Source organism: Periplaneta americana, chromosome 4 (genome assembly GCF_040183065.1).
Source record: "Periplaneta americana isolate PAMFEO1 chromosome 4, P.americana_PAMFEO1_priV1, whole genome shotgun sequence".
Taxonomy (NCBI): domain Eukaryota; kingdom Metazoa; phylum Arthropoda; class Insecta; order Blattodea; family Blattidae; genus Periplaneta; species Periplaneta americana.
This window is the reverse complement of record NC_091120.1, coordinates 34,195,820-34,217,723: the sequence shown is the minus strand read 5'-3', so window position 1 is coordinate 34,217,723 and position 21,904 is coordinate 34,195,820. Positions and strand designations below refer to the sequence as shown.

The window sequence follows — 21,904 nt, the reverse complement described above, 5'->3', positions numbered from 1 at the left end:
TTACTTTGAAATGAAATGTTACAATTCATAAAACAATAAATTACTGGAATCAAAATACATGCATCTTACATCTGAATTGTAAAAGATTTCCTTCTCACAGAGAAAGTATTGTTATATCATCAAAGTCGATCTGACGAAGCACATCAGACTCGATACAAAGAAACGTATTGAAACTTATTCATTATTGAAACAAAATTGATATGTGAAAGCCAGGCTGTGGTTTATTTTTAACCATTGCTTGTTGGTGGTACAATTATTACGAATATTTCTTACTTCGGTAGGAAGTATAAAGTAAATTGAAAAATAATCTCCAACTCTGCGAAATAAACCTTTCATTATCGAATTATATAGTGCATATGCTGGAAAGTGATTAAATAGTATTGTTGACGATATACAGAATAGTGCAGATAAAAGTAGCCCGTGTTAAGTATAGAGTAAATACAGAAGAAAAATACAGAAGCGAAGTACTGAAAAGGACTCGCCTATCATAGAAGATGTTGAAAGTGACGACCTATGTGATACTTAAAAGGCATTTACAGTAGCGGTAAGTACTTAATTCCTTAATAGTACATTATGCAACGAGCCTAAAATGGTAGTAATTAAGACGCAAGTATGTTTGTTTATGAAGCGAGTTTCATAATTTTCATTCGAGCGTCTTAATTACCATTATAGGCGACTTTTTATGCTCGACCATATTTCTAACTTGAAATTATTCATAAGTTTCATGTTATTTTTATGTAGGCCTAAGTGACGAACGGAACTGACCTGAATTGTGAGATGTGCGCAGACGCGAAAGTATTGATTTTTTCCGAGGCACGAATATCATTGACCTTGATATAACCTAGAGAACATTAGTCTTGATATAACCTGGAAATTGATTTAGAATTGGAAAACGAGATGACAAATTGAATTTATTTGAATATTATTTACAATTAACGCTAATTATTATAGTAACAGATCATAACCTTCTGCGACAGTATTAGATTTCCAGCCTCCGTGACATTTCCCTAGTTGTCTTTCGATTGCATATCCGAGAATAATCGAAAACCTGAACTTTAATGAATAGGTGTACTTTAATGACATGCATTAAAGGACTGCTACCAGGTGTATAATTATTACATTTCGGCATGGTCGAGCATAAAAATAAACTAGTGGCTTGTGCAGCAAATGCTGCAAAGTAAGTTCGTTAGACGTTCAAATAAAAATTTTTCAGATTTATTTTCAATGAAGAATACTTGTCTTTTTGATAGTTATTTGTTTCCATAATAATGAAACATACTCCCTCTGAATGGATTTTTTTAGGCCAAATACTTTTTCTTGAACTTATCCACCTTCAGTTTTTAATAACAAATTGAATTGAGCTCTAAATATGTCGGCAATCCTGCAGGTCACGGCCTTCGTGTAATAGCCTATTGTTTATTGTAATGTGTGTTTTGTTCTGAAATTCAATGAAGTCGGCCGTGATTCAATAAAATTAGTTCTCAAAACTGACAACAGATGGATTTTGGAAAATAGGAAAATTATGTAGGAAAATTGACATTTCACTGAAAACTACTACTTTTCCGAAAAACTTTGGATTCCAAGCTTCAAAATGAGGGGCCATTTATTAAAATCCGTTCAGCCGTTTTCCCGTAATTTCCATTACCAGTTCAAATTATATATATAGATAATATTTTGCAGTTGTTTTCTTGCTATGTAAAACTTACTGTATAGTCAATGATTACATTTCCAAGGCGGTTTAAGTGCGAAGTTATACTGAATTACATATCATCAGAATAAGAGCTTTGCTTTTAAAACTTACTGTAATCAGAATCAAAGTCACGAGACTTCGATGCACCAATGAAAACAACTGACCAGCAAAAATTTCCAGAATTACTGCTGACTGAGGAAAGTTGTTAGAGGAAGGAGGTGTGAGATAAATGTAGGGTATTGTTATAAAGGGTGCGTCAGAAAGAACGGATGGATTTCAAACTATCGATACGCAACGAGGAGAGAGATATAGTGAGGGGGACCACGACTGTTGGGTCAGCCATAGAATGCAGTTTCAGTTGAGAATATGGTGTTGGTCTGGTGTACAACGTGCTTTCATCGTAGAGACATTGACGAAATTCTATTGCACTGAGATTGTCCGAGGCTACGGTAAGATCTCGCGCCTTGCGACTTCATTCTTTGGGACCATTTGAAGGCGTAAGTTTGCAAACATCGATCACATACACTGGACAAACTGAAGACAGCGATTCGCGAAGAAATCGTGGCAATTGCACCAGTTATTACTGTGAAAGTGATGGCGAACATCAGAAAACGCCTCGATGCCTGTATTGAAAGCCAAGGACATCATATGGATAATGTTGTTTTCCATAAATAAACTGCATGTATTGGTGAATATGTTGATAACAATACATTTTTGATTTGATGAATCTTTACAATTTTCTTGCCATGTGAAATCCATCCGTTCTTTCTGACGCACCCTGTACATAGGCTTCGTAATTCGTCTATCTATAAGCTGGAATGAAGTTGCCTGATTCGAAGTATATGTGACGTCACAGCGCAGGTATAGGTATGTTCGTATACAAAATGAATATGAACCGTCTGCCTTCTCGTTCTACTAAGTCGAAGCCGGGACGCAGTCATAGTGAGTAGACTTACCGATCACTGCTCTTACTAGTCGTATTATTTAAATGATTGCATCTTTGTGGCCGATTGAAGGTTCATTACAGAGGTAAAATGCCTTAGGTAAGACGCTCAAGCTTGTACTTTTGCAGGGCATAGTTGAGGATATTTGAACTAATATTTTCACTGTCAATATAGATAACATTACATGTAATTGCATTGTGTAAAATAAACTTAAAAGTGACAAAACCAGTAAGACACTGCATACCAAAAGGCACAGAAAGTGCGTTAAAGGTAAACCAAAAGATCCAGTACCATAAAAATCTGAAAATCATGAAGATATCAACTCGAAGTTAAGCATGGATTTGTGTACCCTACCATGATGTTCAGTGCCAACATCCCAGTTAATAAATCAGATAATCTACATTTCAGGAAATTTCTAGAAAAATACATAGAAAATTAGTGGATTTTCAGTGATAACCGACATATGCTAATATCCTAATGAAACACGAAAAAAAAAAATCAGACAATAGGAATATCCTGTATTACATCATGCACCAATAACGTCATGTGCTATTGAAAGAATTTCTTCAATATAAAATAATTTCGCGTATGTTCATGTTCCGAAACTTACGAATGCACGTTATTATTCACTGCAAAGATTACGACGAAAATGAAAATCACGGCTCAAGCATGGGTTTGTTACTTGTAGTATAGCTTCAGAATGTCGGGAGTTGACAGTTACTCCAGGAACACGCAGCGACGACGTGTTTGTTTATATCCTTATCCGTTGCATTTTCTGTGTTCGGCGTACTATTTATCCAATGTGTCTTGAGCTACCTGGAATACGAAGTCTAGTTATACAGTATGCAGGTTTAAGCGCACAGGTAAATACTGTATTATTATTATTTTATATATTATAACTTATTTGTAATGCCGCTGCTATAACACATAGGTACTACAAATCCATACTTGCAAAATAAAATGTTGAATAAGACACAAGTACGACATAATGTCAAAAAGTAAAAATAAAGAAGCAGGACGCTCCCAAGTTGCAGCAAAAAGTAAGACTACACTCCTGTATTACACTATATAAAATAATTTTTTATTAGCACTTAAAGAATAATCTGAAAAAAAAAAAGTAGCGCAGAGAATTTGAAAGGCATGTGGAGCAAATTTTAGGCAACCATTTTGAGTATTCTAAGAGAAGTAATAATTTTATATGTAGCCTACAAAAAATTTAATAATTCTTGTAATTTTAAATGAAATGATATTAACTTTTGAATACAGAGGTTATTTATCCACAGCATGATATGTGTACAAATTTTCAAAGATCTATCTCAAACGTTTGAGGAAATTCAAATTTCACATACGTAAGTGAAGGCCTACTCTTAAAATACTCGAAAAATGTGTGTCAATACAGAAAAGATAAGTTAATATTTGGATGAAGCACGTCAAAAACATCAAAATCAGAGCTGTGCTTCGCGTCGAACGGGCGTCTTCCGATCACTGTGCCCCGCTAGGAGGGGATGCTCGCATTCGACATTGGCAGTGTTCGTTTGGCTGTGATTGAACGCAGGTCGTTCGTTCTGTTAGATATTGTGCGGTAAAGGTAAGCAGATATTCATTAAGGGAATGTATATACTGTAGATATACAACACGTACATAAAGAATAGGAAATCGTGTAATAAGATCAGGGAAAAATTCAGAATTATCCTAACAGACCAGTAGGCTAATCTCTAGGCCTCCTATAATATTTAGGCTATTTCATATACTCAAGGGAACAGGTTTTTTAAACGGTATAAAAAGAGAAAAACAACGTGTTCTTACGGAGGGGAAAAAAATCGATGAAATTGGAGCAGCGGTCTTGAAGCGTAGCTCTTGCAAGTCTCTGAGATGTTTAGGACAGGAGACAGAAATTTGTAAAGTATCTGTAGGAGTGGCAACAAAATTATTGAAAATAAAACCGTAGAGAATTTCAGTATTTCATTAATTACAGTGCCAAAATTACAATATTAGGCTTAAATTTTGTAATATGATGTTATAAAAAAGTAAATAATGAATAAATTGATCCCAAACGTTAAACATAGTGTAAAACGAACTCCTATTTGAGAATTGAACGAAAATACACAAAAAGGAACTAGGTTCATTATAATAGAACTGATTCGTGTGAATAACAATTTCTTGAGAGATTATGAAATGTATGTGTAAGAGAAAATGGACCACATACAACATCATCTCTAAGCAGGGTGAGTATCGAATATTGTGTTATACTGTATATTCTTAAGTTTTAATCCAGTAAACTCCTGAGAGCTTGCATTCTCGTTTAGCGGAAGAGACCTGGCCGCACAAATTCCTGTTCTAGATGTCTCAGATGATCTTAAGTCTGGTTAAATGGGAGTTTTTGATTTGTTTACGAGTGCACTTCAGATTGATGTCTATGTGAGCTTTTGACTTGTTTACGGGAGCGTTTCAAATTCATGTCTATGTGAGCTTTTGACTTGTATACAGGTGCGGTTCAGATTGATGTCTATGTGAGTTTTTGACTTGTATACAGGTGCGGTTCAGAATGATGTCTATGTGAGCTTTCGCTTACTTATAGGTGCGCTTCAGATTGATGTCTATGTGAGCTTTTGACTTGTTTACGGGTGTGCTACTGATAGATTTCAATGTGCGTTTTTGACTTGTTTACGTGTGCACTTTAGATCGATTTCAATGTGGACTTTAGATGATTTCAGTGTGGACTTCAGATCGATTTTAATGTGCGATTTTGACTTGTTTACGTGTGCACTTTAGATCGATTTCAATGTGGACTTTAGATGATTTCAATGTGGACTTCAGATCGATTTTAATGTGCGATTTTGACTTGTTTACGTGTGCACTTTAGATCGATTTCAATGTGGACTTTAGATCGATTTCAGTGTGGACTTCAGATCGATTTTAATATGCGATTTTGACTTGTTTACGTGTGCACTTTAGATCGATTTCAATGTGGACTTTAGATCGATTTCAGTGTGGACTTCAGATCGATTTTAATGTGCGATTTTGACTTGTTTACGTGTGCACTTTAGATCGATTTCAATGTGGACTTTAGATCGATATCAGTGTGGACTTCAGATCGATTTTAATATGCGATTTTGACTTGTTTACGTGTGCACTTTAGATCGATTTCAGTGTGGACTTTAGATCGATATCAGTGTGGACTTCAGATCGATTTTAATATGCGATTTTGACTTGTTTACGGGTGCACTTTAGATCGATTTCAATGTGGACTTTAGATCGATTTCAGTGTGGACTTCAGATCGATTTCAGTATGCGCTTTTGACTTGTTTACGAGTGCACTTTAAATCGATTTGAATGTGCGCTTTTGACTTGTTTACGGGTGCACTTTAAATCGATTTGAATGTGCGCTTTTGACTTGTTTACGAGTGCACTTTAAATCGATTTGAATGTGCGCTTTTGACTTGTTTACGAGTGCACTTTAAATCGATTTGAATGTGCACTTTTGACTTGTTTACGAGTGCACTTTAAATCGATTTGAATGTGCGCTTTTGACTTGTTTACGGGTGCACTTTAAATCGATTTGAATGTGCGCTTTTGACTTGTTTACGAGTGCACTTTAAATCGATTTGAATGTGCGCTTTTGACTTGTTTAAGAGTGCACTTTAAATCGATTTGAATGTGCGCTTTTGACTTGTTTACGAGTGCACTTTAAATCGATTTGAATGTGCGCTTTTGACTTGTTTACGGGTGCACTTTAGGTCGATTTCAATTTTCAATTTAGATTGATTTGAATGTGCGCTTTTGACATATTTACGGGTGTACTTTAGGTCGATTTCCATTTGCAATTCAGATTGATTTCAATGTGCTTTTGACTTTTTTACAGTTGCAATTTAGATCGATTTCAATGTGCAATTTAGATTGATTACAATGTGCGCTTTTGACTTGTTTACAGGTGCACTTTAGATCGTTTCAGTGTACATTTTAGAATGATTTCAGTGTGCACTTTAGATCGATTTTAATGTGCGCTTTGACTTGTTTTTGAACACATGTTTCGAATGCTCTGTACAATACTAGGAAAGGAAATCATATCCACTTTTACCGAATGTAGGTACAGGGTCTCAGCAAAAGTGTATGATAATTGAATTCTTAATCACTAAAGGGCTTTGTACGATAATTCAATTCTTTATCACTATAGTGATCAAACCAAGATCTTCTTAGCCTATATGCCGATTACGTACGTCTGCCTTTTCACTGATATATGGGAATTATTTTTTTTAAGTTAGTTTCGGTTGGTCTTCATTAAGTTTTGTCTTAGTTTAGTACATAATTTACAATGTTTGAGTTAGAGACATGGTTTTAAAATCATCTCAAATATTCCTTCATAAAAGAAGACAAATGACCAAAATTGAAGATAAAAGTAGTGAATATAAAAATATTGATACAGATGTACCACAAGAAAGACGAGGCCCGGGGTTGCCTGCTCTAAATCTGGGTACGCAGCGAACCTTAATATAGTCAGCCGGTGTAGGTTTGGGAATGCACCTAGCTTGAGAATTAACGCAATAGATCGTAACAGGTCGCCGTTCTGGACCATAGTGCCCCTCCCGTAAATTCCATTTCATTCCATATAAATAATTTAAGTTGGTATGCCATGTCACTGTCTTCGTAATTGCTTCTTAATTTTAATGCAAGTTGTATGAGCATAATGCTGTTTTCTCTATCATGCAAATAACTATAGCAACAGAAAACACCAAACTAAGTAGCTCAACAACAAGTGACGTCAGTTTCATTATTTCTATGACGATAAGTACTTTCACTCATGACCTTATGGCGCTTTTAATTGTTAGTTGTGCCAGTTTTGTAAAGACAGGCCTCTCTTGTTATTTCAAATAGGACATGATGAAAAGTGTCGCGTGAATAAAGATGCACAAATATGTTTGTTTTAATGGCAGTGCAGTGCGCCTTTTACGGCAGCATCTTACGGCCTCAGAATTTACATGCATGACAAATGAGGAAGCGATAATTCTGAGGTTGCAAGTAATTAAACGTGTTGAATTTATTCTTACCAGACATGCATTTATAATTTCGTCTGCCTTTGTAGGACGCGCTTGCTACTTCAGTTGTAATAAATCGGTAAATATGCAATAACAGGAAATCAAACGGTTGTCTCATATTTCTCTATTATTATTTTGTCACTGATTAATTTTCAACTTCTTTACTGTGTTAATTTTTAGGAAATTATCTAGGTGACTACTTTCGAAGTGTTGTTAATGAAGTTCACTTTTTGATTTTGCAACCATGTGTCGGGATTTAATTTTTCTAACGTTTTGAAGCTACAGACACTTGCAAGTTCCTTCGTTTGAAGAATACAGACGTTGCCTTTTCTGTTGGCTTTCTGTCTTTGGCTATTCTAAACAAATTTGACCACGAGGATGAAGCTCACATGATTGCAATTTTATTGACGTGACTACATCTTTCGTGGAACTATAAAAATTGGAGATTTATCCTTCGAAGAGATGGAAAAATTCAAATATCTTGGAGCAACAGTAACAAATATAAATTATACTCGGGAGAAAATTAAACGCAGAATAAAGAGTTTACTGCAAGAATGATGGATGTCACTTTCTTGTCAAAAATGAACCTAGACTGTCAATGCATAGATTAAGACATATACAGAGGTGTGAAAATTATTAGAATAATCTTAATTTTAAAGGTTTTTTAATAGTTCCTTCACAAATATTCATTGAATTGATGAATATTGGTATATAATATTGCTATACTGATGTAGGATATATTTACTACTAACAATGCCGGAAAGCATTGTTGTACATTGGAATTTTTCTTATTTTACAATTGTTATGGGAATTCAGAAATTATTATATTATGTTGGAGGAATTGGAAACATCAAAAATTAATTAAGAAATGCTTTAAACAAATTGTTCTTTGCGTTTACATTGTTGTGAAGGTTCAAATGAACGTATACATCTGTTTTGTGCATATAATTTTTGATGTTTCCAATTCTGCCAACATAATATAATAATTTCTGAATTCCCATAACAGTTGTAAAATAAGAAAAATACCAATGTACAACAATGCTTTCCGGCATTGTTAGTAGTAAATATATCCTATATCAGTATAGTAATGTATACCAATATTCATCAATTCAATTAATATTTGTGAAGGAACTATTAAAAAACCTTTAAAATTAAGATTATTCTAATAATTTTCACACCTCTGTAGAATGTACATAGAGAGTTATATCACAGTCTAGTATATACAGTCGCGAAGCCCAATACGTAGTAAATATGCAAACATTAGATAGTTGCTCACCACTAGGATCGCTAATATCGCCTCATTTACAGGCAATGCAAAATAAGTACCGTCACAGTCTATTGTTTCTAGCACCCTCAAAACTCAAGCTTCGTGACATATAGTAGACTGTGGTTATATGATATTAACACTGATAGTCATTGTCCCCAGTAATGATCGCAAAATCACAGTTAAGCTTTGAGCGCTAAGCATTTCAAACTTTCAATTGCTTCTCCTGCAAAATGTATTCCAAATGACATCCATCATTCTTGCAGTGGACTCTTCATATGGGAAATGCGTGTTATTATTCGGTTGAGAAGCTTTTGTCATCTAGTCTGCTGTCAAAAAATCTGAAAGTTGGAATTTATAAAACAGTTATATTATCGGTTGTTCTTTATGGCTGTGAAACTTGGACTCTCACTTTGAGAGAGGAACAGAGATTAAGGGTGTTTGAGAATAAGGTTCCTAGGAAAATATTTGGGGCTAAAAGGGATGAAGTTACAGGAGAATGGAGAAAGTTACACAACGCAGAGCTGCACGCATTGTATTTTTCACCTGACATAATTAGGAACATTAAATCCAGACATTTGAGATGGGCAGGGCATGCAGCACGTATGGGCGAATCCAGAAATACATATAGAGTGTTAGTTGGGAGGCCGGAGGGAAAAAGACCTTTGGGGAGGCCGAGACGTAGATTGGAATATAATATTGAAATGGATTTGAGGGAGGTGGGATATGATGGTAGAGACTGGATTAATCTTGCTCAGGATAGGGACCAATGGCGGGCTTATGTGAGGGCGGCAATGAACCTCCGGGTTCGTTAAAAGCCAGTAAGTAGTAGTAGTAGTAGTAGTAGTAGAATACATCTTTCGTGTGCTTGGTACTATGTAATGAAACCAAATGTCATGATTTTACTAATTGTTTGTTTCATCGTTGCTAAACTTCTGAACCGAAACGGTGTTGTTGAAGTTATGTAGCCAAAGGACTAAAGTATGTTATGCTTATGCATCACTTCACACTCTTCTCCGTCGTTGTGAGTAACCAAAATGACTTTGTAGAGCAATGTTCTACGACATCCAGGGGCCTACATCTCGTCAGTGGATAGTCGTAAGTCGGCCAAACCGGTATCGTCGGATTCATCTAGTCGAGATATAGCTGAAACAGTGTACTTATCTTATTTTTAACTTGTTTTCTTTCAGCTCTGAACGAAAATTGTAAAAAAAAAACTCATTTTGTAAAATGTCGGACTATATGAAACGAAAATATCAGAATTACTAAAGATGACAACAGACGAATATAGCAAAGCCTGATGAATCTAAAAATATCCCTTTGATTCCGGTCGAACGACAGACACAGCAGTAAACAGCTGACCAATGCAAAGGAGCGCGAGATTGGCGCGACGCTCTCTGCCGTGGAACGATACAAACGCCGTTCGTAGGACCTAGACGTACTCACGCGGAAACCTTGCGATTGTTTGCCCGCCACAACCTACTTTTCTTTTTTTTCAAATAGGCTTGTTAAATTTTTGGGTGGATGAAAAAATTGTTTCTTCAGATTCTCATATTAATGAACTCCTGACTTGACATAATGTTGTCCAAATAGGCTCTAAGAACTAAGACCCCAACAAATTTTATTGCTGGAAGAAACATTAATCGTATCAGTGAATTTCGTAATGACTTAAATAGGAAAATGGAAATTATTTGTCGTCATATGGTTGAATTATTAGTTTTACCCTATCAATGTAAGAAACGAAGATGGCAAACTACGTACAGTTTTACTTTGAGGGTGACGTACTTACATTTGGAAACTCGCCTCGCTGAATGTCCATCCAGCAGTCGACAGTTCCTGTAGATACCGGCACGGTAACTACCTCCAACATGTCCACTACGAATGGTTGAAAGATCACAGTCTTCTCCTTCCGATCCGATGTAGCACATGATATCTTTCTCGCTGTATCCCAAATTTCCTGAAAATAATCACAAAAATAATATATGAGTAGAGGAGAAGTTAGTGTTCTAGATTGTAAAAATGTATTATGTGTTCTCAATAGTTTCCAGAAATTTGCACGAAAACAGTCTATAGGCCTAAGGTAGAATGCTTAAAATAGAAGAGTGTATTAAAGAACAATTAAATTCTATTATCCGCTGCAACATCTCTGGTTTCTCTTCTTTACCAGCATTGAAGTCGCCTTGTTCTTCAATCGAATAATCATTCTCAAGCTGCTACAATTTATATATTTGTTTCATTCTGCACTATGTTCCTCAAAACATGATATACTTTTATAAGATACTTATTTTCTATAATATAGACATCCGGGATTCGATCTGAAGAGCCTAATATCCTGAATTGGGTTTTTCGTGATTTCCTAAGTCCCTCCAGTGCCGCGACATATTTCCTTTCCAATACTGCAATCTTTTTTTTTATCATGATATTTGTGTACGTTTCTACCATCTTTCGCGACAGACCTGCCATCTTTCCGGGAAATATCGCAACTGAGTTGTGCTCCCTCTATCATTCACGCCATGCAGCACGAAGCGGCAAACTTTGAATCTAATAAACACATGCCGTTGACGCCGTTCTGTTGCAGAGGGATTGTGTTGTCAGTGATTTTCTGTTTAATGTTAACCGTTATAATTATTCATATCTATAACCTGACGAAGCTTCAGGCTAGGCTGGGTAAGCTGAGCTTTCCCAAACATTTTCGAAGAAGGGACAAGATCAATTTAGAATTTAGTTAATTAAAAACAAGAGCGTTTCCGCGTTTCGTTTACCTTTTAGCGACGTTAAGCACGGTCTAGATCACTATTGAAGTTGATGCCTACTTGACTAGCTAAAAGATTCAAGTCAAAAAATAATCTGTTAGTAACTATTGCAAAAATATAAAGTAAAAAGTATTTATTAACACTATTTTACAGCAAAAAATATTAAACATCTTCTCAATTTACACCAAACATAACCAATATTCTACATTCACCTCAACTCCAGGTTCTTTCAGATTTTCACTACTTTCCACGCTTTCATCGCTTCTTCTTGCAACGTTTATTCTTTTAAGTGCCAATGAAACAGTCACAACACTTCTTGTGGACATCTTTAATCAAATTGCTTATCTATTGCATGCAACGATCGCAGCACGTGTAAAGTCAGCTGATTTGAGCAGCAACACAAAATGTCTGCCACTTCCGGCAAAGAACACTGCCGTATCTCGAGATGTGGCGGTTTTAGGGCTGATGGGTGTAAGAATAAAACTGTCACATCTCAGATGTGGCAGTTTTCTACTATTTGAGTTGTAAGAATGCTATGAGAAGAAAACTAAATTACGTGCAGTAGAATTGCTGTTTATACGATACGGTAGTTTTACAGAACACGGACTTGATCATAGGCATTTATCTGCACCAAAATAAATCACAAATCATTTTTTTTTACTTGTGGCAGTCTTCCACCGGGGGTGCGATATGCACTATGCGTCCAGTGGCTTTCTATTTAGTCTGATGGAGATGCCAAGATATTTGGCAGTCGGTTAATACTCCAGCTCTTTATCGCATATGTTAGTTACACTTAGGGATTCTTTTCGTCATGCACTTCGTGAGACAGCCTGTGTTTTTATCAGCATTTAAGGTCAGTCGCCATTTCTGAAACCATTTTTCCAAGAGATGAATGTGAACTTGTAGGGTTATGGCATGGATCGGATGTGTAACGTAAGATCACAGTCTACTATATACAGTCGCGAAGCTTGGGGTGATTTTTTGCAAATCTCGTGATAAAGCGCTCCAAGCGGTTAGCAACTAGAAACAATAGACTGTCCACCAGGACCTCCTATGAGGTCCTGCTGTCCACGGTCGACTTTGGACTGTATCGTATTTCCATCGAGTGCTAGCTCGTTGCGTATTTCACATTGATGCTTGTGAAATGTTCGTTATTGGTTGTATTGAAAATGTTAATGGCTAAAATACAATAATTGGAATAATAATATTTTACTAGAGACATAGAAAAATTAAGTTTGTTTTAATGAAAATTATTGATCACGTTTTATTTTCAATTCTGGTGGGATTATTATCGCTTAGGCCTACTTTTTTTTTTCAAAGGATATGTTTTTAATTATAGCTGTTAATTTTGTTGTTATTTTTATTTGTTACTTTACTAGAGACGTAGAAAAAGTCTGTTACAATAAAATTTATTGATCACGTTTTATTTCCAATTCTAGTGTGATCATTATTGCTTAACCTCATCCCACTTTGTTAACTACGTAAGCCTATACTACAAGTACCGGTACACGTAAGTTACTCCATTAATTCATATTTCCATTATTATTGCTGTAAAGGGAAATGCAAATTAATATTTATTGGTTTCATAGTTAATTATCGCTATAATCTTGAATGAGTGAAGCGATTATAGTAAATTTCAGTTCGTTTTGCACAAACAAAAATAATATTAACCTATTTCTTGCAGGTATTTTCGAGTTTATGGTGGAATTTAATATACTTCATTAAAATAATAAATTAACTTTATGCATTTAATATTTCAATAATGGAAGGAAGGTGTTAATTTTTCCAAAAGAACACGACAACGAAAGTGTAACATATTTTGTCGTATGCTAGGAGAGAGAACTGCGATGATGAGGCGATAGTAGCGATCCTAGTGGTGGGCAACTACCCATGTTTGCATTTTTACTACATATTGAGCTTCGCGACTGTATATAGTAGACTGTGGTAAGATGTTCCGATTGTTGCCACCATTGACTGGCATATTCACTTATATAAAGTTCAACAGTCTCGAAAATATACAGTGGAAGCTCTTAAGTTCGACAGAAAACAAGTTCGACTGCTTACGTAGGAGAATTACACATGCCCCTATAGGGGCACTAAGAAATCGGTTTACCATTTTAATGGGAATTGGTTCTGTCTCTTGTGGTGATACTTTTGTTAAAGGAAAACATAATATTTTATTGATTAGGATATCCATATTTAATCACTGATTTTAAATTAATGAACTCTTGTTTTTCTATTTGAGAATTGTGCCGTTTGTGAGACGGAACTGTCGAAACCCACTGTGGTACTACTGTTCTCCAACCAGGAGATCAGCCGTGAAAGGAATGTGCTTACTATTGCGTCATCTATCGGAGGGAAGTAGATAGATAATATTACCGTTATAACGTCAGTTTAAAAATCATGCGCTCTCCTGCATATGTTATTTCCTGTATGGAGGGATTAAAAGATCAGGGGCCGTATTCATAGGCATTTTTAGGGCGGGCTTCCGGTGGATGATCAGCGTTTTTCATATTCATAAACCAGTGTTAGCGATAGGATATGATTTGAATTCTGTACTAGTAACCAGTGGATAGCCGGGGCTAACTTAGTACGCTCGTAGCGCGTGCTGCGAAATGCCTATGAATACCACCCCAGGAGATTAACAGTGATCTAATTTTGTAACTAGGGTAGTATAATATGTGTGTATTAATGTTATCATTTGTGCTGTGAGAGCTAGCTAATAGAGATACGAGTACCCACGAGTGTGACCTTATGACATCTTATGACATCAACATTCATTCACAGCATTACCCCGCTTCGTCTCATTCCCCAGACACTTTCTGGTGGTTGGAGTACAGTAGAAGCGCATACACAAGTCTCGGGACGGGTAGGAAATGCAAGTACAGTACTGTATTCGTTGATGGATATAACCAATAAGAATTTGTATTCATTTCACCTGCCACACCTACTACCCTTATTGGACTGAACTTTCAATTCTTCTCAGTCGAACTTAGGAGAGACCACTGTACATTAAGTTGGAGGTCTTTCTATGTTATTTGTCTACGCTTGATAATCATAGTTTGCTGGAAAAAGACAGAAGAGGGCGAGAATTTGGCGAAGATGATGAGGAGAAGGATTTGGATGTAGGGTTGTTGAACTTGTGTGCTTTCAAGGACCCGCACTACCTCAAGCGGCAGTGCAAACTCATCGTGCTCTATATTGCATCATGGAATTGGTGAAGTGAAGGCCGCTCACGCGAGCGAGCGAATTCCCTGCTCCAGTTATGCGTGAAGATCAAGGCAGAGCACTGACCTGCACCGTGTCGTCTGTCTGGATGACGATGATGTTGTCGACCGTGCGGCCGAACCCTCCAGACGGCGTGGTGCCGCAGTCATGGAGCGGGATCACGAAGCTGTAGGAACTCTTCGTGCCTCCAGCCTGCACGTACCTGCAACAGACGCCCGCCGTCAGCGTGTTCTAATTTTTATAGTGAATTGCTATTAACCATTATTAAGAAATATTTATTCCACGTCTGTCACAAGCCTCGAATGAAATCAATGCTCGGACGCTGTAATTTTAATTAAGGATAAGGACCTATAGAAAATTTTTCTTCTCATAGGCCTATTATTATAAGTAGAGTCACTATTTCCGTAACTTAGTTTCATATCAATATATCTTCTTCTTCTTTTTTCTCTCAGTGTAACCTCTCCCTTCTAGGTGCATTTACACGACCCACGCCACCCGGGCCTTACAAGGCCGCGACCTGTCGGGAGAGGAATTAAGCTGTGGATCACATACATACTTTTTTTGACCACACAAGGACATGGAGGGCCTCCCGGATGAGGGATCAGCTTTATGCCAGGGCCGCCTCCGATATAACACAAACATTTAAGATATTACACATTATTCACTCAGACACATATGAAAGGATTAAGGGAAGGATCGCCGTCCATGGCCGGACTTTCAAGAGGTACAATCCCGGCATTTGCCTGGAAATAACTGAGGAAACCTCAGGATTGCCGGCCCCTGGGATCGAACCCCGGACCTCCCGAATGCGAGGCCAGCCCTCTACCACGCCGCTAGCCCGCTCGGTCTATGTCAATATATGAAGCCTTTTAAATACAATTGTGCGAGATCGTGCGTATTTGCTTGGTTTCCACACAAAACCAATCCGCGGAAAGTCTAAAATTCCACATTCAGTATTCCCAACCTAACACACATAACAATTTCCCTCTTCTTACCGCTTAAGTGACATATTGATTTTACTGCTTTAGGTTTTTAACATATTATTTCTAGAGACGTTCAATATAGTAATAATTATAAGTTGGAAACTTACCACTGCAATTTCACCTAAATTGCACTGTTAATTATTGTTTTTAAATATTTGAAAAAATTAAGTAAACTCTACAACTCCAATAAAGTTACTGCATTCGTGATGCAAGTAACATTAAGGAAGCCGTGAAAAAATCAACAAGAATCCAAACTCATCATAGACTGGGGGAAAAAAAGACAGACGTATATCACGGCCTGCTGGAGTATAGTAAACACAGAAAACATTTTAAAGCAACAATGTTGAAGATAGATATTTTTGTTTTGCAAATTTGCCTTCATTGAACAGAAACCAAGATGGAGATTTCATTGCAACTAATTAGAAATTCCTCTTTCAGGTATGTAATAAACGATCTTCGCACAAAATAATGTACGATACACGAGCGGTATGTTTTCTTTCAATTCTCGGAAATTAAAAAAGCTCAACTACGTTTCACTTTTTCAAACTTTTCCTCGAACATGAAAACTTCGACATACCGCTCTTGTAACGCATATTACTATTTCACTTTTTCTCCTCATAGTGCAGTCATAGACATAAAAATGCAGTATTATAAAGAAAATGATAGGGCTATACCTGCTCTCAAGAGTATCTCAGAATCACAATTCTTGTCGTAAATGTACGCTAAAAGTCTGGTAATCAATTTTGTTTGATAATTTTTAGAAATTTTAATTTATATATTTTTATTTTGCATTTTTATAAGCAGGAAGAAAAATCTATTTTTAACTTATTCTTTAATTTGAAATTGAATAATCTCCTCTTACAGAATTATTTATGTGTAATTTGAGAACATGCCCTGAAAATCTTATTCAATTATCTCTGTTATTGTCTGAGATATTACATATTAAATGTTGAAAAATGTGAAATAAACAAACTCCGGATATTCAATAAAGAAGTTTGAGCACAGAGTAAAGGGCCTGGAGCGCAGCGGCCATTTAAAAAATGCGTAAAAACAATTATTTTCTCTCTAACGACCTTAAAATTTCGCTTAAATGAAGTCAATACTATGAATTATTTAGGCCAAAATAAAAAAAAATGTTAATTTCGACACACATTTGGCCATTCCTGTAGATTCTTCCCCATAAGAAGAAGACATCGCCCATTAAATGATTTATAATAATGAAAAACTAAATACAGAGTGTTAAAAAGCATTAACAATTCTGAGAGGTGGTAGTATTCATCAAAACAAGAAAAAATTAAAATAAACTTTTGAACAAAACATGAGGTTAGAAATTGGTATCGTAGGAACAGCGTATCTTCTGATGTGAGCTCTTTGCATTTTTTTTCTTGGCTGTATTGTTTACTGCAGAAACCAAATGACTGAACACCTCGTTTATCCTTTGTTTACTATATTTCCGTTATGATACTGTATCTGACATACGCTTGAGCCCAATTCGGCGATCCTCCAAAATCGTATCATGCACGGAATTGATACTTTCTGGAGTGGTCAAAGTAACTGATCTCCCTGCACGTGTTCATCTTCTATCTCCGTTCTTCTCTTAAATTTCGAAACCCAACTTTTGTTATGGCGTACGACGGACATAGGCTTACAGTATATGATCCTTTTCCACATAATATCCTTGCTGGACAATCTTTCAATACCAGGTACTTCATCACCGATAGATCATCAATTTTATCAAAATTAAACTTTCCGCATAAATTTCCTTGTCGGACAGTTGTGTCAAATATAGGTACTTCATCACAGATAGATCCTCAATTTTATCAAAATTAAACTTTCCGCATAAATTTCCTTACCAAACAATTATTTCAAAAATAGTTACATCATCACCGATAGATTCCTCAATTTTATCACAATTACGTTTTTCGCTTAAATTTCCTTGCCGGACAATTATTTAAAAAATAGGTACTTCGTCACAGATAGATCCTCAATTTTATCAACAGCAATCTCACTAGACGTTTTGATTTATCTAGAGAAAATCAAAACTCGAGTGGGATTTAATTGACTATTACACGATTATAAGAAAGTATATAAAGACTAGAAGTAACGAAGTACTCCAATACAATAACATATTAATTGACTTACGAAAATACAACTGTCTTCAAATGTATTATTGTACCATCTCAACATTACAAATATTACGCTAGATGCATGCTAGATGGCAGTAGTGTCTTTATACAGACACTGTAATGATTACTATTCAATAAATCTTAATATTAAACAATCTCTGATACGTGACTATCCATAATATCATATAGCAGAAGTTCTTTTTATCCTCTCAGAGCAGAAGCTATAACATAACCTAACTAATATTCACAAGTGTTAGAAAAGTTTTAATTAACGACGATGACATAAAAAATAAACATGAATAATTTTAAAAGGAATAATTATTGAATGTACAATTTTCAAAGTTGAATGTGGTTGGTGGTTCAATTGATGTTATATTGGACGTGTGCATAATAGAAGTGGAACTCGTTGATTTAGGCCTACATGGTGTATTCAACTTATTCAGGATTTCCGAATGGTGCTCTTCATTTATTTGTAAATTGGATTTCAGAAGATGCATAGGTATGATCAATGAATTTTATTAATTCTTGTTCTTGAATGCCAATGCGAGTCATATTTGAAACTGCTGTGCATCGACTGGAGTGGTTTGTAATGTTATATATATTTTTGACGTCCAGACCAGTGCAGTTTCAAATGTTGGCAAACAAAGAAACAAATGCTAGGAACGCGATAAAATTAAACAAATGCTAGGGACGCGATAAAATTAAACAAATGCTAGGGACGCTATAAAATTGTGCGATAAGCAGCCATGATTGGTTGAAATGCGTCCTTTCGTACCGTTTTATTAGTCAAAAGTAGTATGACGTAGTAAGAGTGTAATAGTCGAAATTAAACTTTCGCATAAATTTCCGTGTCGGACAATTCTTTCTAAAATAGGTGCTTCATAACCGATAGATCTTCAGTTTTATCAAAATTAATTTTTTTATGTAACATAATTTCTTTGAAAATTCACAATACAGAATTTGGTAAACTATTTATCACTAAACATTAAATAACTATTAATCAAATATCTTACGCTTTCCCATGACTATAACGAAGGTACAGTGCCAACTGTATATTAATAACACATCATGGTAGTCCACACCTGTGGAGTAACGGTCAGCGCGCCTGGCCGCGAAACCAGGTGGCCGGGTTCGATCCCCGGTCGGGGCAAGTTGCCTGGTTGAGGTGTTTTCCGGGGTTTTCCCTCAACCCAATATGAGCAATGCTGGATAACTTTCGGTGCTGGATCCCGGACTCATTTCACCGACATTACCTTCATCTCATTCAGACGTTAAATAACCAAATATGTTGTTAAAGCGTCGTAAAAACACATGATAAAATAAAGGATCTAAACTTTACTGAGATAGTCCTGGTTGTAAAAACTACAGAGATGGATTAGCAACTTTTAAATAAGAATGCTTAATAATATATTTCTATTATTGGTGTATAAATATAAGTGAAACTATGAAAGTGATGGAATAAATGAAATAATTGTTGTGGTATTATGATAATTATCATAACGGTGGTGGTGATTATTAATTTGAACATGCTATTTGAAAATAAGCTTCATTGGATGTCTACATACAATGAGTTGAGAGTACGGTATATCATTGTTCTAATGTGTTACGAGTATAAAGGCAATCCTTAAAAAGTTGGTTATGAGGATCTAACTTATCTGTCGCAGAGATGAAGTTTACACATATCAGTTACAACATATTCTCGCAGTGATATCTCAATGCCATCTACTTTCGTCCAGGCTCATTTTTCTATCTCTTAAATCTTGTCGCCTCTCATTGTGTTATTATAACATACGGAATATTTCAACCCTTTCACTTTCGTCCGAGGTACAGCCCAGATCAAGAGATGAGCGCACTTCCTCACGACACAAATGTCAAGGTCTTCCCAGATAACCACTTCTATGTGGAAACACTTATCTCGACATATACAGAGGAGAGATAATTACCCTGTATTTAGGATACATCATGCATGTAGCTGTGACGTGCCTTCACACTTACGTTATTTTAATAAAGAACGAAGGGGTCTGTGCCTGAAATTCCAGACTGGTTTCTGAAATACAGCATCTCCGAGAATGAATGGTGCAGTTTCATGAAGTTATATTCAATTTCAGTCCATAGTCTGACAAAAACGTCCGGAGTAACGTTTGAAATTGCCTGTCTGATTCTTTGCTTTAATACTACAAGATTTGAAATGTTTTCATTGTGAACCTTATTTTTCACATAACACCAGAGGAGGAAATCTAATGGAGTAATATCAGGACTTCTTGCGGGTCACGGGATGGGTGCATTTCAGCCAATCCACCGCCCTGGAAATCGACGATTCGACTCTTGCACATGATTAGCAGAGTGGGGCGGTGGTACATAAACATTAAGGAGCATTATGGTGAAATAATGCAGAAAAATGAACAAAATCCACTTTTTTGTTTTATGATCGTAATTCTACAGCGCCTGGGAAAAGTGACATAAGTCAGTTTCCACAAACCTTTTTTGATAATTTATTGACAATTTACGGAACAGCTGCTCGCTTGGAAAAAGAGACGTAAGTATTTCTCGCATTACAATAATTCATACAGAAAAAAATCAAATCTACATAAACCAGTGTAAGTTGTCAATAAATTATCAAAAAAGGTTTGTGGAAACTGACTTATGTCACTTTTCCCAGTCACTGCAGAATTATATTAGAGACTGTTAAGTGAACTAGCCATATATATACCTTTCGGCTCAACCTCCTCTTGACTGAGGGAAAAAAGGCTTTGCTTATCCTTCCTTTCGTCGAATTGGAGCCCCCTCTCCTTCTCTCGTGTCAGAATAACTTCTCTTGGTGTTTTGTTGTAGACGAGTTCACTATCCTCTAACGCCTCTGTTTTCGCCAATCTGTCTGCTAGTTCGTTGCCCAATATACCGGAATGTCCTTTGACCCAACCGAAGTGTATTATCCACTTGGATTGTGTTAATTCTATAATTTTTGTTTTTATTCGCTCAATTATTCTGCTCCGTTTGGATTTGTTACTCAGTAGGTCTAATGTTATCTTGCTATCAGTGTATATGGCGACAAGCTTATCTTCGTCTGATCGGTCTTGGATTGTGTGTGTGTGTGTGTGTGTGTGTGTGAAGTGAAATAATTCTTCAGATTGAAAGGGATGATAAGGTACACTTAAATGAGTACAAAACCCATACTACGTTTTGTGTTTAAATTCACGGTCCATTAGAAAATTAAGTTGGAAGTTTCGGAAGTCTGGCAACATAGCCGCTAACACAATCTTATTTCTTCTCGTAATGCAGATGTAAGAGGTCAACGAACTCAGGTCTATCTCCCTACGTGAACTTTCCCCACCTTCCTCTCTGGCTACAACGTTGCAATCTGGTTACATTGTTTAGTGGCTTGAAATTGGTGGTTTTAAAATTAAATTTACACGAAAACCATTCGCGTTATTGAAATACGCTGTAGAGATAAATTATTCTTCATTATATTTTCTATCGATGTGGACAAAAATTACGATCCTACTCACAATAGTTACCGAATAAGAGAGGGTGTTAAATATTAGGGAAAAAAAAAATCCTGAGAAAACTTTGAACTTTCCACCAATATGGTATTACACTTTCTTGTTACATACAACATGAGCTATTCGCTCTGAAAATCTGCAAGGTTATTGCACTTCCATTCTATACAAGGTGTATCTAAATTGGTGTCAAATGTTTCGGGGATGTGTTCGTAACACCAAAACATTACAAAAAGTTCATATGAACATTGGTCTCAAAATAATTTATTTCAGAGTTACAAGACAAAATTTAATGTTACAAAAATTGCTCGAAGCGGCTTCCTTCTGCTTCGATGTGTCCCCTAAACCTGCGTTACATGCTCTGGCGTACTCTGTTGAAAATTCCT

The 21,904-nt window shown here is 36.2% G+C and overlaps 1 protein-coding gene across 1 annotated transcript in view; it reads right to left on the bottom strand.

Moving 5' to 3' along the window:
* The window catches only part of LOC138697684 (mucin-2-like), a 215,654-nt gene that overhangs the window by 31,362 nt on the left and 162,388 nt on the right, over window positions 1–21,904 (bottom strand). The window contains exons 4-5 of the mRNA XM_069823143.1: window positions 14,979–15,114; window positions 10,721–10,888 (exon numbers count right to left, since the gene is read on the bottom strand). Coding sequence (XP_069679244.1) covers window positions 10,721–10,888; window positions 14,979–15,114 — 304 coding nt within the window. The remainder of the gene's footprint in view (window positions 1–10,720; window positions 10,889–14,978; window positions 15,115–21,904) is intronic.